The 14,015-nt window shown below is 41.4% G+C and overlaps 1 protein-coding gene across 9 annotated transcripts in view; it reads left to right on the forward strand.

Moving 5' to 3' along the window:
- LOC109528475 (microtubule-associated protein 2-like) overlaps nucleotides 1-13,447 on the forward strand; it is a 37,875-nt gene extending 24,428 nt beyond the window's left edge. For 2 of the 9 annotated variants that reach the window (XM_019891133.1, XM_019891135.1), the window contains exons 6-19: nucleotides 80-1,756; nucleotides 2,514-2,666; nucleotides 2,782-2,910; nucleotides 3,564-3,616; nucleotides 3,733-3,768; nucleotides 5,297-5,473; nucleotides 5,554-5,671; nucleotides 6,853-6,909; nucleotides 7,200-7,507; nucleotides 9,872-9,964; nucleotides 10,295-10,387; nucleotides 11,076-11,157; nucleotides 11,233-11,345; nucleotides 12,269-13,447. In XM_019891133.1, coding sequence (XP_019746692.1) covers nucleotides 80-1,756; nucleotides 2,514-2,666; nucleotides 2,782-2,910; nucleotides 3,564-3,616; nucleotides 3,733-3,768; nucleotides 5,297-5,473; nucleotides 5,554-5,671; nucleotides 6,853-6,909; nucleotides 7,200-7,507; nucleotides 9,872-9,964; nucleotides 10,295-10,387; nucleotides 11,076-11,157; nucleotides 11,233-11,345; nucleotides 12,269-12,478 — 3,299 coding nt within the window. In that variant the 3' untranslated portion in view covers nucleotides 12,479-13,447. Of the gene's footprint in view, nucleotides 1-79; nucleotides 1,757-2,513; nucleotides 2,667-2,781; nucleotides 2,911-3,563; nucleotides 3,617-3,732; nucleotides 3,769-5,296; nucleotides 5,474-5,553; nucleotides 5,672-6,852; nucleotides 6,910-7,173; nucleotides 7,508-9,871; nucleotides 9,965-10,294; nucleotides 10,388-11,075; nucleotides 11,158-11,232; nucleotides 11,346-12,268 lie in introns of those variants that run through there. The other 7 variants (XM_019891134.1, XM_019891139.1, XM_019891136.1 and 4 more) reach the window with 7 other exon arrangements.
- The last annotated feature ends 568 nt before the right edge of the window (nucleotides 13,448-14,015 follow it).

The following is a 14,015-nucleotide window of genomic DNA, read 5'->3' on the forward strand; positions in this document are numbered from 1 at the left end:
GCGGTGATCCAGCTTTTGTAGATGCTGCTTTTAGTTAACATGACTACACAAAGATGCACAGTGTCCTCCAAACTTGCAGCCCAACTCGAAGAAAAGAGCAGAATGGAGTCCTGCGGGCATGCAGAAAAGGCGGCAGCAAAGGAAAACAAAGAGAAAACTGTCTTAGTGATCAAGTCAATTCCAGAATATGGTGCCGAGGCAACGACTGATACGTTTGTAGGCTTGGCCTCGAAAAGCTACTTTGAATTTCTCACATCAGAAACGGAACAAAGTGAAGATGAAGTGAAGGGACAGAAGTGTTCAGTCACAGGAAGCTTTGACAAATATGTGGAGAGAAGCTCCTTTGTGATGCCTTCATCTGACGTCATCACAACATTACCTGATGAGCAACCAAGAACCGACTGTGAAACGTTGAACCTGGCAAGCACCTTTCCTTATCCCACCCTGCAGAAGACTGAGACTGTTGACACTAGACCAAAGTCCACACCCCAAAATGTGGCTTCTCTGGTGGGGAAATCTTTAGCCAAGCTCACCCTTGGGGAGCAGACTTTAATACTGGTGAGTGAAGAAAAACACATGGAGGACCTGGGCAGCTGTGTCTTTAAAGAATACTCTGGACCAATGCCTTCTCCGGCTGACAAGCCAAGTCCTGAGGACATTTCTTACCATTGTCTCCCTATGATGGATTTTCAAGTAGACAACCTTGGAGCTGCCGAAGTTGAAGATGATCAAAAATTACAAGATAATAACGTGTCTAATCTTGGTATATCACAAAAATCACCTTTACGGTCAAAGATACTGGAAAAGGCTGTGACGAGCACAACAAAACCGGATCGCCTCAGAATCCCTATGACGAGTCCAAAAGACAGACCAACTGAATTTCGTTTGGGGAGCAGTCTACCTGGTGACATAAAAATACACACAATTCCTGAAGTAGACATTGAAAAAGACCCTTCAAGAGAAGCTTCTCCTGTCCCACCAGGCAGTTCCTTCACATTTACATCGACAGAAGCTGAAAGTGAGGTCCCCCTGACTCTCACCTCACCCAAAAGCCTCGACGATGCATCCCAAGAAGCACAGCTTTCTGAAGAGAAGGCAAGGGATATCTCAGCTGAGACTGTTGCAAAAAGCAAGCGTGGTGGGATGAACAGGGGGCAGATAGAGAAACCTGAACATGAAAAAGACTGCAAGAAGTTGCTCAGTGATCCCAAGACACCTGCAAGGTCAGAAACAAGAGAAAAGGAAGATATCCCCAAGGCCCTAAAGCCCTCTAATGGAATAAGTACACTCTACTTACAGAAAGTCTCACCAAAGCCACAATTTCCCTCTCCAGTCATAATTATACCTCAGGCACAAGTGCAAGAAGAGGATGACGTAGAGGTTGTAGAAGAGATCATATATGATGCTGATGGGCCTGTGCTCCCCAAAGTGGATCAGGATGAGCCAGAACTGCTGAAAGTGGGTCAGGTGGTCCAGGGAAACAGCAGTGTTGGGCAACTAAAGAGAGATTTTCACAGTCCCTTTGCATTCTCTGACAATGACCAACTGCCGCAGCAGCAGTTGGGTAATGAAGAAAAGATGGTTAGTTCAGATGATCTAACTGAAATCAAAAAGGAGAAGGGAACTGGTGTGCAGGATGACAAGTCCTCTATGGAGATAGGTCAGAAGGTCGAAGACACCACTCAAGCTCTTAATGATGGAGCTCCAGTGGACATCTCCATCTGTGACACAGACAGTAGCTGGATTGATTCAAAAGGTACCCAGAATTCATATTTTATGGTGTACAGTGGAACCTCTAAGGTCAAAACACCCACTGGACGACCCCCCTTGCACACTTACTAAACTACTACTGTAAACTACAGAAAATGTTGGAGTTACAGAGTCAAACTGTTGCCATCATACTGTACTCGTCACCCTATACAGGCCTTTGTAGATTGCAGTTATACAATATGAGCTTACAATTGTAAAAACAACCATTTTTGATAGTACAACATGAAGTTTTTGTCAACATGAAGCACTTAAAATAACGAATACATTTGAATACATTTGAAGATGTAATGCCATTTGCGTTTCAATAGGAGAATCTGTATTTTCGGTTCACATTCCAATTCAATCCTACAGACAATAAGGGTCGTCAACTCGATCTAAGAAGCATGTTTTGCAATGTGGCAATGTAAGCACAGGGAGAATGTGCAAAATCCACAAGGGAAAATTGGAGCCCGGATTCGAACCCCCAACTTCAGAAGCAGATATGGTAATAACCTGCCACGCCCCACCATAAATGAAGCATTGAAATACCCTAACCATGAAAGTGTGAATGCAAATATGCTGAAGTCATGCTTGACGTCAGTTCAAACTATCAAGTGTTGTGCGACTTTTGGTTAAAAAGCCCCCAAGATGTTGGTTGAATTCTGAAGTTGGCTTGAGAGGTTCCGCTGTATTTGTTTGCATATTGTCTGCAAAGCTAGCAAAATGGAGAATTGGATTCCTCTTTTGATGCCTCTCCACTGCAGATGATGACAAAACTATCATGACAAAGCAAATCAGAGCCACCCTCACCATACTCGGGGTGGACACAACCTCAAAACAGGTCCCTGGCAGAGGAAGTAAAGTGTCACGCAAAGGTCCCAGCTTTCGTCTAAAAGAGGAGATGAAGAAGAAAAAAGGTTACCCCCCCCACATTTGTGTGAATGCCCTGTATCTGTATCCATGACACAGCGGCAACCACATTCTAATCTGAGTTTGACCATGTGGTTAATCTTGTCTCTCCTCTTCTGCTAGTAGGCGTCGTGCGGAGGGCGGACCAGAATAAGGTCTCAGCCTTCCAGAGTCGAAAAAGTGTAGCCAAAGCTGTGGCCAGACATCCTCGGCCAATTCTGCTTCAGAGTTCCGCTAGACGCAAAGCCGCAGGTGAACACTTGTCGCCAGGATTTCGCACCATGGATAGAGAGAGTGCAACAACTGTAAATGGCAGTGGATTTGTTTTAAATGGGCTTCGGTGATGACATGGTGCTACGACCATGAAGCCTAAACAATGTGTGCTAACACAATTTAGCTCATGGGGATATTGACGACTGCTCTCTCTCTATTGGTGGCTTACATTTTTTTTTTAAGACTTGAAGCAGTTGCAGTGTGGCTGGCACACATCATGTGCTACTCATCTTCGTGACAGGCCTTTCGTCTTTTTTTTTTTTTTTTTTTTTTTTTTTTTTTTTTTTTTTAAAATTTTTCTTTTTTTTTTTTTTTTTTTTTTTTTTTTTGACTTCTAAAACTTCTCCTGTTCTGCTTCATATTTACGCTACTGTGTGTTGTCTTTGTGTATTGCAATGGTTTGTTTTGCTGGCACAAAGTACTGTTGTTTTTCGCTGGTTTGCTTGTTATGTTGTGAAAAGGGACTGACCTGGACGTTGACTGTGGATTCCTGCTGTTGCATCACGATGCATTTAGTCTTTCTTAAGTTGAAAAGGGGCAAGTCAATAAGATATTTGAAACCCTGCATTCCCAAGCGACTCCGTTTGCTGTTTGACATTGTTCATTAATGCATCACTTTTTTTTCTTCACAGGTGTAGAAAGCTGTCAGCCTTTAAGTGTCCACCAGTCCAGGGAGAGACCCACTGTAAGTAACCCACTGGCCTTTATGCTACAGTATATGTATTGCATGAAAACACCCTTTTTTTCTTTTTTACTTCTGCATGGGTGCATTTATGTCTCTCGTTGTGTCTTGCATGCCAGCCTTTGTCCTTAGATTTGTCTCGACAGCGAAAATGTGTAAGTATAGTAATCAAACTCAGACCTACGTGTGCAGCACATACATTTTAATACCGAGCGTCTTTATACTGTGTTTGTCTTGTCTTGTACACATTCAGGAAAATAAAAATGATCATAATTCTTAGGGCCCATGTCTGGGACTTGGGAAATTGTATGGCCAGACGATGAAATTGTCTGGCTCTTCAAACATCAGCCATGATAATCAGCCAAACGGCCAATTTGTTTGCCAATTGTTTTTACCTTTATGTACTCTGACCTTTTACATCAGTTTACACAAATAGCACTGGTCTCATTATTTATTTCATATAAATGTATACTATAACCTTGTATCCTTAAATATCTAGATAATGACATTTGTTGATAAGGTCTATCAACCTGTCAAAATAAAGCAAATCCTATTGATTTATAGTTAGTTATTTTTACAAGCAATGCTTAGGTGAGCAATGCAGGTTGTGCAAAGAATTGACTTGGATGTCACCATTTCACACATGACCTAAAGTCACAATTTGGTTCAAATAAATAAATAGTGCAACATTAATTCAACATAAATGTGTTAAATATGACACATATTCAAATGGTAACACAGACACACATCTGAGAAACATTAATGTCTTGATAACATCATTAATTAAATGCTTTGTGGCACACAATTTATTCTAGGAACCCAAAAGCACAGCTTTTTTTTTAAACAATATATTTACAGCTGACCGTCACTGTTTGTGAGGAATAGGGACCAGAACGGCCCACGAATAGTGAAAATCCTCATACAAGTGATGCACATTGAAATACATTGGGGGGAATTTTTTTTTTTTAGGCATTATGAATGTTAAAATTCATCGGTTGATTCATCAGTGATCAATATTTTTTTTTCTTCCAAAAATCGGCCTAAAAAATCCATATCGTCGAGCCCTAGAAGTAGGATTTTAGATTTGCTACATTGAAGTGGTGGGACCCAAAGTACTTTTTTTAATCACTGGGACATAGACGGACAGACAGACAGATAGATAGATAGATAGATAGATAGATAGATAGATAGATAGATAGATAGATAGATAGATAGATAGATAGATAGATAGATAGATAGATAGATAGATAGATAGATAGATAGATAGATAGATAGATAGATAGATAGATAGATAGATAGATAGATACCTTATTAATCCACAAGAAAAATATACTGTTCTCGTAGTCTCGAATAAAACAAAAAAGGTCAAGCACACAGAAGTACAAATAATCTAAAAAAAGAAAATCTCCAATGTAGTAATGAAATAAAATAAGAGGTCGTATTCACATTGTGGTCTCAAAGATCGATGTGCAAAATGTTTACAGTAAAGAGTTAGGAGTTGTATATACTTGCAGTTAAAAAAAAAATGCCTATAATTCATGATGTAAAAAGTATAAATAGACACATTTCATGTCATCTGCATCTAATGTCATGTCATAATTTCTCCATCTGTCCGTCTGCCACATCACCATCTGTCCGGCATGCTTTGCTCCATCTTGTGGTGGCCACCACCCTGCCACCCAGAGCCCCACACGGCCTGTTCTGTCAAAAATGGCAGTGCAGAGCCAGGGTTCTGATGAGAAACCCCCACGCCCTGGCTCTGCATGTAGCCTGAAACGGAGCCCCCAGGTGGAGGCGGTGCTCAGTGAGGCTCGGCCAGCCTCAGCATGCTCCCGCTCTCCCCCTCAGAAAAACACACAGGTAGAGAAGGTGAAAAAAATGTGTATGACCCGACAAATATGCAGAGTACGAAATACTCTTTGTGGGCTTTTTCCATTCAGGAGAGAGCATACCGCAGTCCAGAGAAGAGGTCATCTCTCCCCAGGCCGTCCAAGTCACTGACCCGCCACCTTCCTGCAGCTGAACAAGAGGACAACAGCACCCCCAGCAGGCCAACTTGTAAGCTACGCCAGTAGCTACCTTTATATTGAGCCAAGGCGCATCATGAGAAAAATCTTATGGCACACGACAAAAAAGTATATATCCTGAAATGATTTTGATTTTGTCTCAATTCACTCAAAATTTGTGAGCCTTTTTATTTTAACACAAAGCTGATGTACTCAATGGAATTAAGGGAAGACGCACAGTTGTCTTAAGTTACCGGTATTTACTTTCAGGCCAATTTTGATCATTTTCCCCACATCAGACTTGCTCATTTCTCAATGCAAAGTGGTTGGGAATCAGTGAAGTGCACACATTCATCCAATTTTACTTGGCATTTAATGTCTCCAAGCAGTCAGAGCAATTACATTATTGTGTTGTGAGACTTCATAAAGTGCTCTGCAGAACATTATCCAATTTTATTCATTCCATAAATAATCCATCCATCGATCCATCCATCCATTTTCAAATCTGCTTATCCTCATGAGGGTCAGGGGCATGCTGGAGCCTATCAACACTGTCTTCAGGCAGTCGGCGGGGTACACCCTCAACCGGTTGCCAGCCAGTCGCAGGGCACACATAGACGAACAACCATTCGTGCCCACATTCGCACAGAGGGACAATTTGGAGTGCCTAATCAACCTGCAATGCATGTTTTTGAAATGTGGGAGGAAACCGGCATACACGGAGAAAACCCACGCAGGCAGAGAACATGCAAACTCCACACAGGAAGGCCGGAACTGGAATCGAACCCCACACCTGTGCACTGTGAGGCGGACTTCCTAACCAGTCTACACCGTGCCGCACCCATGCATAATCATTGATTTTAATACAAATAATATATTCATCTGTCCATACCAGCAGTGTATGTGCTCTTCCACAAGATGGCGTAAATTACAATTAACCCGCATATGCATGTGTTGCCATTCATTCAACAGAATAATAGCTCTGTGTTTGTATTTCACCTAATCAGACCCAGATTTCCCCAGGTAAGTCAGTTTGTGAGTTTACTTGAGACGAGATCCTTAGTATTTCTTTACAAAAACAGAACTGTCCGTGACATTTTTTGTCAGGCTGAGCTGTTTCTAATGTAACATGATGTGCCTTGCTTCAATATAGGTTGGGAAACACTCCTCTTAAGTGATCACTCACCAGGTTTACCCATCACATCGTATACACACCTCCATCTTTTCCTTTAGCCATCAACACCGATGCCAAGGCTGACTGCAGGTCTGGGAGGGGCCCTAGTATGGCAGGTAGTGCTCCTTTCAGCATCATCACAACCTGCTCTGCAACATCCATTGTCACACGCAATGCTTTTATGTTGACTGTTACATTGTCAGGTCTATCATAACTTCAATGTATTTATGATTGTGTTTTCTATAAGATATGATCTATTTAGAGACTTCTATGATGTCAGTAATCCGCGTGTTCAGAATCACATTTTCAATCCAATCCCTGTGTTCGGACAATCACCATCCTCACACACATTCACTATCTTTTGCCTTCTGCTCTCTAAGGGCAATCCTCATTTCTTCCGTTACAGGCACAGATTCTGCACGTTCCTGGTCAGCCCGCAGCGGCACATCTACCCCTGGATCCTCTGCGGTTACGCCCGGCACGCCGCCCAGTTACTCCCGCACGCCTGGCTCGCGCACACCCGGCAGCCACACGCCCAAGTCCTTCAGCGTTCTCCAAGAGAAGAAGGTTGCGATAATCCGCACCCCGCCCAAGTCGCCATCTTCAGCCCAGCGGCAGTTGAAGGTTCTCAACCAACCGCTTCCTGACCTCAAGAATGTCAAGTCCAAGATTGGATCCACCACCAATCTTAAACACCAACCCAAAGGTGGACAGGTAATGGTGCTGTTATCATATTTATAGTACATTCATGAGGTTTCTTCTTCTATTCTGGTTGATCCTTGGCAAATTTATTTAAATCAAATGTCTGTAGTGGAGGTCAACTCCAACATTTTCTTTCATAATACGTTGTAAGTGCTGAGACGAGTCTAAACACAGCATTCTGATTAATATTGTGTTTGTGGAATATGAGTTAAGCAGTATAATCCACCTGCTTTTATCCATCTCAGGGGGCGGCCATTTTGACACTTTCTGTCAACTGAAAATGACATCATAGTTGTTCAGGCCTTAGGTAATGACCAATCACGGCTCACCTGTTTTCTGAACCCAAGTCATGATTGGTCGTTACCTGAGCCATGAGCAACTATTAAGCCATTTTCAGTCGACACCAAGTGGCAAAATGGCCACCAACTGAGGTGGCCATAAACGGGTGGTTTTGCTGCCAAACTCATATTCCACAAATGCCATATTAATCGGAATGCCGTGTTTAGACTACTCACGCTGCATAGAATTGAATATTGTACAGACAATTTTTGGGTTGACTTCGACTTCCTCTTTAGGACTCTTTGTGAATCTTCTGCAGTCGCCTTGACTGCTCTTGTCCTTCCTCTGAGCCTCCTTCTAACTTTCACTTCTTCTTGTCTCCACATTCTTGAATTGAATGAAAGTAATCAAAGGGAATCGCTGCATGACTGAGACAGTTTTAAAACGAGTTCACAGAATAGTCCAAAAAAATGGCCATTCTGAGTGGCACAGGTGTCAAACTCAAGGCACGGGGGTCAGATTTGGCCTGCACTTGTCTCTCAAATTATCTTTTCCCATTAAAATGAATGGAAATGCCGTTAACCTGTTGCAGCTGCCCCAAAAAGCAAACATGTATAAATGTTTGTTCTACCAGGTAAAATAGCACTTTATAATATTATATTTTGAATAAGTATATATTACATTTATTAATAACATATATACAATTTAGATACGAGTTTGCGTATCATGATTAATTCATTGTAATTGTGTTACTTAAAATGGGTTGCACATTGCCACCTGGGCACACTATAATACAGACATACAGATGTCAATAGAGACAGTCACTACCTCTCAGTCAGGTGCAGTGCTACGAGACATTTTTTGGAGAAGATATTGGATATATAACTTCCTTTGAGTATTGGTAGACCGTCTGTCTGGATGCGTTGCGCCACCGTTTGTGTTCCACTGGACGTTGTTTAAAGGATTGTAACACAAAGACACATTTCCCTGGATCAGTAAGGCAAAATCAACCATTCAAGTAGAAAAGAGATGTAATAGTAATAATAATACTAATAACAATAGTAACAATAATAATAATAATAATAATAATAATAATAATAATAATAATGTGGTCCGGTGGACCAGTGGTTAGCGCATCGACCTCACAGTGCAGAGGTACCGGGTTCAATTCCAGCTCTGGCCTCTCTGTGTGGAGTTTGCATGTTCTCCCCGGGCCTGCGTGGGTTTTCTCCGGGTACTCCGGTTTCCTCTTGCATTCCAAAAACATGCATGGCAGGCTGATTGAACACTCAAAATTGTCCCTAGGTGTGAGTGTGAGCGTGGGTGGTTGCTCGTCTGTGTGTGCCCACTTGAATCTGAATTTCTCCAAGTTATAAAGGAAGAAGACTCTTTTTCAAAGGAGGTCCAGTCGTCCCCCAACTCCCCCTCTCGATGGTTAAAATTAATGAGCATCAGTAATTACTTTTTTTTAAAGTGTTTTAGCTCTTTACAATAGTGTGTTTTCACTCACATCTATGTTGCGTTATATTTATTTGTAACCACAAACTGGTTAAAAAAAGGTGATGGTGGAACAAATTAACTGCATTTCTATTCATTTCAATGTGAAACATTACCTCAATTTAGGAATGCTTCGTGTTCCAAAAGGGGTCAACAAACAATTCACTTCGTAACTCGAGGTTCCACTGCACTTATATATTTGCATGCCACAATTTTCCAAGACTTCTGATTTCAAATAAAAATTGTTAAAAATACAGTACATCAATCAATCATGATAATAGTATGTAATAATAGGATGAGGTGACCGTATATTTTCTTTTTATGGTCATAAGCATCCTCTGAGGGAAACCTAAAATATGGCATGTGACAAAAATTTGTTTTGCATGCCTGCACGCTGTATATGGGATCGAATGCTTCTTTTTTCCATCTTCCTCTGACAATTAATAAATTTATCTCATATATGTTATTGATAAGGTCTGAAGAAAAAAAACGTAGTAACGCTAAATACATCCTAAAAATAAATGTCAAAACACATTAAGTCATTGCACATTTGACATTGAGGCACACAGTTTTTTTTTCTATTATTTCTTTGTGATCTAGGTGCAAATTTTAAACGAGAAGCTGGATTTCAGTCATGTTCAGTCAAAGTGCGGCTCCAAGGATAATCTGAAGCACACGCCCAAAGGAGGCAATGTATGTACGGCTCTCTCTCTTCCTGGTCTCTTCCTTCTCTCCTTTTATTTTGGGTCCCTCCTTTGCCCTGTTATCTCTCTGTGGGTTGCACGTGGGGCAGGTCGCATTTTTAAAATGTTTTATTGAAACAAGTGGCGTTTAAATAAGAAGCAAAGCTTAACACTGTGATGACAGAAATGGCGTTGAGGATTTAAAATTGGGATGTTTTGACTGAAATAATTTTTAGTGGAGGAGGGGCTTCTCTGGAAGCCCAAACCATAACACTTGGGTGGCCCTTCTCTCTGCCACTTGTCTGTATAAAAACAAAAAAAAGTACCTTGTCATTCCCAGGTCATGATTCCAAGTGTTAAACTGGACTATAGCCACGTCCAGGCTAAATGTGGCTCCCTGAACAAAATCCAGTATGCACCAGGCGGCGGAAACGTGAGTTGACTCAACAACAAAGTTAAAAGTTACAGTAAAAATAAATGTCAATGTCTACTTATGAAGTTGTTTTGAAATGGTAGGTGTTTAACATGCCGCTGATGGTGTAGTGGTACACCCGCCTGACTTGTGTACGGGCAACGTGGGTTCAGTTCCCACTCAGTGACAATGTGCATGTGGGTGTGAATGGATGTGCGTTTCTGTATGTGCCCTGCAAGTGACTGGCGACCAGTTCAGGGTGTAGTCGCTCAAAGTCAGCTGGGATAGGCTCCAGCACCTTCCTGCGACCTCTTTAGGATAAGCGGTGTCGAAAATGAATGGATGGATGGATGGTGTTTAACATTCTCGTTTCACGCAATTCATTTGTACCCAGATGTTGTCTTTTTTGCATTACCATTCAATCGGTTCCAATGTGGTCCCACCCAGTACGAAATGTACATATCCTATAATTTCATGAAGTTTAAACAAAGCTCCACCGCTTCCATGTTCTGCGTTCATTTTGATATTTGTGCTTTCATGTGCTGGCATCGCCACCTCTTTTTCTCAGTTGAGTAGAAATTAATCCGAATTTATCCGCCTTCATGTCGTGCCACCCCGTCCTTATTCAGAGATCATCCCAGTATCATACTGCAGCTCTTTCCCTCGCTGTAAACACAGAATGACACGGACATACCACTGTTTCCTACAGGTTCAAATCCAAACCAACAAAATCGACTTGAGCCACATCACTTCCAAATGTGGCTCCATGTCCAACATCCGCCACAGGCCAGGTAGGCACGTGATCAAAACAGACTATATTATAAGAATGACTTTGTAATTGCCCTCCTCACTCTGTCATTTCCCAGGCGGAGGCAATGTTCGGATTGAGAATGTGAAGCTGGACTTTAAAGACAAAGCTCAATCCAAGGTCGGCTCGCTGGGCAACGCCAGCCACATGCCAGGAGGAGGAAATGTGATGGTAAAATGTTGCTTTTAGTTGGACACCCATGTGCCTGTGTATGTAAAAATGACCCTTGCCACTTTTTTTTCTTTTTTCCTTTATATTTTAACTTGAAATGCCTGTCCAAGTATGCTCATCTGTCATGTTATTTTTACTCATTATTTACCCATTTAAAGTGTTAAAAACAGCTTGAGAACAAATCTGTGAACTCTCTTGGACATTTCATCTGTATGAGAAGTGTTGTATGACAAGTTAGGTTAGATACAGTTGAGGTGGCATATTTTGTCCAAAATCAATAGTGTAACATTTGGGTGCAGAAAGAAGTGGTCAGCCATGAAGGTACGTTTTTATGCAGATTATCTACCAATTATACTGCTTAGTCAACTCATTATTTTTATTTCATTTTTATTGCATCACTTATCATCATGGCTCTCAGACCTTTGAAAATGAGTTTGGGAAGATTACGCAACCACATTTGCTGGCTTTTGTTAAATATTGAAGCCTCGTTGTGTTGCTTGAGGGTCGCCTCAATTTATGGTCGAAAGTGATTTTTGGGTGGTGTTGATGGTGCCCAGCTGTATAGGATAGCAATTAAAGCTACTGTATAATACCAACTTGAGCAATGCTGTTTTGGTATCTCAAGCCAGACGGGGGTTTTTGACTTCCTGAAGTGATTTTGGAGAGACTAGGGTTCCGCCTGGCACAGATGTTATTTTCACTGACGGATACTTATTGGAAAATGCATTGAAACAGAACAAGGTTTGAGAGAGAACAGACAGAGAAAATAGAAACAAAAGACATAATATACCATCTATAGAACCATACTCCTTTGTCAATGTTAGTAATAATTAACCGTTCAATGCCGCTATTGTTCTCGGTCTTTGTGTGTGTGGGTCTTTGTGTGCATGTTTTTCTCTCAAATCTTGCAATCTCCTTGTCAGATCGAGAGCCACAAGCTGAGCTTCCGTGAGTCCGCCAAAGCTCGGGTGGACCACGGTGCAGAAATTGTTGTCACCCACTCCCCCGGGCTGGAGATGGGAGGCACCTCACCTCACTTGTCCTCGGCCGGCAGCATCAACCTCCTGGAGTCGCCACAGCTCTCCACACTGGCCCAAGATGTCACCGCAGCACTGGCCAAGCAGGGCTTATGAGCCGCTCGCTTTGGGTCACTCCTCCTCCCTAACAGTTTCATTCAGTCAAAAGCATCCAGTGTTTTCCCACGGCCCCCTCCAGACCCTCCACCTCGGCGGTTATACTTTCCAAAGCGATTTAAAAAGAGAATCCTCCAATTATTGTTCGCTTCACAAATTACTGTTTTCTTCTTTCATTGGACTTGTGTGTACTTGTGCGGAAGAGGGCGTGTGCTCTATGATTGTACAGTGATTTTTTTTTTAAAGCATTGCCGCATTGCTCTTGCATGGGGACAACTCTTAAAGTAAACTGAATTTGCAGTAACTTAGAAAACTGTTGAAACTGTGACAAAAGAACTACTAGCTTTGAATATGAGAATCGGTTGAGCATGTCTGTTAAAAGGAATGTGGCATTGAAAGAAAAAAAAAGATGGTTTGTGGTGATTTTATGGTACGTAATGACCTGTTGGAAAATGTGTGTTTATGTGTTTTTATATTTCACTGTAGTTTTGTATGGTGGCTACAGCTGCAGTTCTCAAATAGAGTTATTTTATTTCCTGCAATTGAATTATTATTTCTCTGCTTTTAAATGAGCATCGTTGTTGAGTATTCAAAAGGTCTTTTTAGAACAGTGATTTCAAAGGCCCCTTATCACTTGAGGGCCTTTATTCCGCTACAGAGACAAAGGGAAAATGAAAGCGTGCGCTTGTGTGTACAAACATTCCATTTGAGTGTGTATGTGATAGAACCAGTGCATTGTAGAGAAATGAAGAGTGCACGGAACGCTCAACGTGCAGCTGTAATAAGTTCCAAACTGTTTTAGTGTGTTCTTCACTCACTGTTGTGAATGTCCCACCCTGATGTTACCTCCCCTCCAGTGTTTATCTGCACCTGTGTAAGTGTATTTAAAATATCATGTTTTCAATGTTTTCATGGGTAAATGCTTCCATGGAAAACAGTGGCAAAGGAAATAAAGAAGACTGAAAGTAATTCAAGCTTACCTTATGTTTTAGCAGAAGTAGCTGCGATATTTGTTCGGGATGTGGTAATATGTACATATACACCCGATCAATATAATGATAGCCAATACGACAGTTACTACCATTGCCATTCGGCTCCAGCAACACTGAGAGGCGAATGAGAATACAGTAAAGCGGTATAGAAAATTCAGTCATGGACACATATATGTTATGCTATGACAGTGTAGTTTAACGCTATAATTATGATCTCTATTAATATTAATAGTATGTTGACATATAAATGTTGTTGGTTGTTTAGACTGGGTCATACTGAGAGCTGTATATCATTTTCGCTCACATGATTAAACTTAAATATCAGCCCATTGTGATGCAGTATTGTTAAAATGAGAAAAAAAAAAGCATTCATTTCGTTTTTTTGTGGTTCTAATGTTGTGGCTTGTTGGTGTATTTACATTGTTTTGTCCTGAATGTTATACGTCAGCATTTCTTTTGTATTCTCAGTTAAGGTTTGTATCACTTCACTTTTAAACTCAGGACTTATTGTGATGTTAAAGCCTTCATATGAAGCTCCCCTCAAT

The sequence above is a fragment of the Hippocampus comes genome, unplaced genomic scaffold (genome assembly GCF_001891065.2).
Source record: "Hippocampus comes isolate QL1 unplaced genomic scaffold, H_comes_QL1_v1.1 scaffold174, whole genome shotgun sequence".
NCBI classification, from domain to species: Eukaryota; Metazoa; Chordata; class Actinopteri; order Syngnathiformes; family Syngnathidae; genus Hippocampus; species Hippocampus comes.